This window comes from Galeopterus variegatus, unplaced genomic scaffold, assembly GCF_000696425.1.
Source record: "Galeopterus variegatus unplaced genomic scaffold, G_variegatus-3.0.2 Scaffold714, whole genome shotgun sequence".
NCBI lineage: Eukaryota > Metazoa > Chordata > Mammalia > Dermoptera > Cynocephalidae > Galeopterus > Galeopterus variegatus.
This window is the reverse complement of record NW_007726825.1, coordinates 442422-444373: the sequence shown is the minus strand read 5'-3', so window position 1 is coordinate 444373 and position 1952 is coordinate 442422. Positions and strand designations below refer to the sequence as shown.

At 64.8% G+C, this 1952-nt stretch overlaps 1 protein-coding gene across 1 annotated transcript in view; it reads right to left on the bottom strand.

Moving 5' to 3' along the window:
- LRRC24 (leucine rich repeat containing 24) overlaps positions 1-1952 on the bottom strand; it is a 4826-nt gene that overhangs the window by 1158 nt on the left and 1716 nt on the right. The window contains exons 2-4 of the mRNA XM_008571750.1: positions 1473-1774; positions 1141-1309; positions 7-515 (exon numbers count right to left, since the gene is read on the bottom strand). Of these exons, the coding sequence (XP_008569972.1) occupies positions 7-515; positions 1141-1309; positions 1473-1774 (980 nt within the window). The remainder of the gene's footprint in view (positions 1-6; positions 516-1140; positions 1310-1472; positions 1775-1952) is intronic.

The following is a 1952-nucleotide window of genomic DNA, read 5'->3' as shown; positions in this document are numbered from 1 at the left end:
CGGCACCGGCCGCCGTGGCTGCTGCCGGGACGCGTTGACGAGAAGCCGGAAGGGCACGCGGGCGGCGCCGCCGGCGTTGGAGGCCTCGCACTCGTACCTGCCGGCGTGCGCCAGCGTGATGTTGGCGAGGAAGAGCATGCCGCTGCCCGTGTCCGAGGTCGCGTGCCTGCCCAGTCCCGGCGCCCCGCCCTCTAGCTGGGCTTGGGCCCGCGGCCGGCCGTCGAGGGGCTGGGGCACCTTTCTCCAGGTCACCAGGGGCTGCGGGTAGCCGGAGGCCTGGCAGGCAACCCGCAGATCCTCACCCGGGTTGGCTGTGAGCTCCAGCGGCTCCACGTGCACAGAGGGTGGAATGCAGATGAGGCTACTGCTGGATACGTCCAGGAGACTTTGAAGGGCCAGGCGCGGGGGCTCTGCGCACATGATCTTCTTGTCCCTGGAGCTGAGCAGCCGCTGGCCCCCCTCCTTGATCCAGGTGCCCAACCAGTGCAGGGCGCAGTCACAGCGCCATGGGTTCTCTGTGGGCAGAGCAGCAGCGGGCAGGTGGTTCGAGGTGGCCTGAGAACACAGCCTGTGCAGTTGGGATTCTGCTGGCCAGGGCCGCAGCCCCTTTCCCACACCCTCCCACGTGGAAGCCAGGATCTCTGTCACCCATTCTCTGACCCCAAACTCCTTGGGATGACAGCAGGCCCTTCACATATATACACCCCGTTTAGCTCTGTGATGTCTGTTCCAGATCACTTCACCAATCTCTGAGAAAGCACCTGCTCTTCTGGAGTCTCCCTGACAGAAGTCCCACTCTTTTAGGGAAACTTGGTTTCCACACACACATATCCCACCAGCCCTGAAACCTGGTCAGCTGTCTCTGCAGTTTTGCCTGCCTGCCCTCTGATGGCCATATAATGTTCCAGGCCCTCAACTCTGTTAAGGCAACCTGTGGACTCCTACTTTTTCTGTTTTCCTTAGGCAGAGTGCCTGAGCTGTACCCCCACCCCCAGCAGCTCTTTACCATGTCTTCAGGTGGTGGTGTGGCCCTCCAGAGTACTGCACAATGGTCTAACGTCGGACCCCTCCGCACCTGAGCCTGCTTCTTACTGCCACCACCGTAGCCAAGGCAGAGACCCTTACCCAAGGAAGAGGTACCTGTGAGGCGCAGGACTTGCAGGCTGGCCAGTGGCTGCAGGACCTCGCGGCTTATGGTGCCCAGCTGGTTCCTGCTGAGGTCCAGCAGCGCCAGGGAGGAGAGCCCAGCCAAAGCCTGGTCCTCCAGCAGCTCAATGCTGTTTTCTTGCAAGTGCAGCTCCTGCAGTCGCTGAAATAGGGACAGCAGATCCATCAGAAAACGGGCCCTGGAAGGACAAGTCCTCTTCTTACCTGTCTAGACTGGGTTAGCGTTTCTCCCCTTAACTACTCCAGCCCGGCAGGGCAAGGGGCATCACAGGGAGCCCCCGCCCTATTTGGTTTCTGGCGCTCACCGGCAGGTGCAAGAAGGTGAAATCCAGCAGCCGCGCCAGCTGGTTGCCCGCCAGGTAGAGAACGCGCAGCTGGGCCAGGCCCGCGAAGGCGCCGCCGCGCAAGCCGAGCAGCCGGTTGCCTGTGAGCGCCAGCTCGAGCAGGCGCGGTTGTGCGCGGAAGGCCCCGGGCTCCAGGGTGCGCAGGCTGTTGTTGTGCAGATAGAGACGGCGCAGGGCGGTGAGCGGCGCCAGGGCGCCTGGCTCCAGGAGCGCGATGCTGTTGTCCTGCAGGAACAGCGTCTGCGGGCCGGGAGGAGGGGGCGCTTACCCCGCGGCGGGGTCTCTCTGTCCCCCGAGGCGCGCCAGCCACCCTCCGGGACGCCCGCGCTCCCCTCCCTCCGTTTCGCGGGCGCTCCCAGGCCGCTGCTCCAGAGCGCGGCCCGACGTCCTCACGCGGAGCCCACCTGCGTCCCTGGCGGGATTCCCGGCGGGACGACGCGC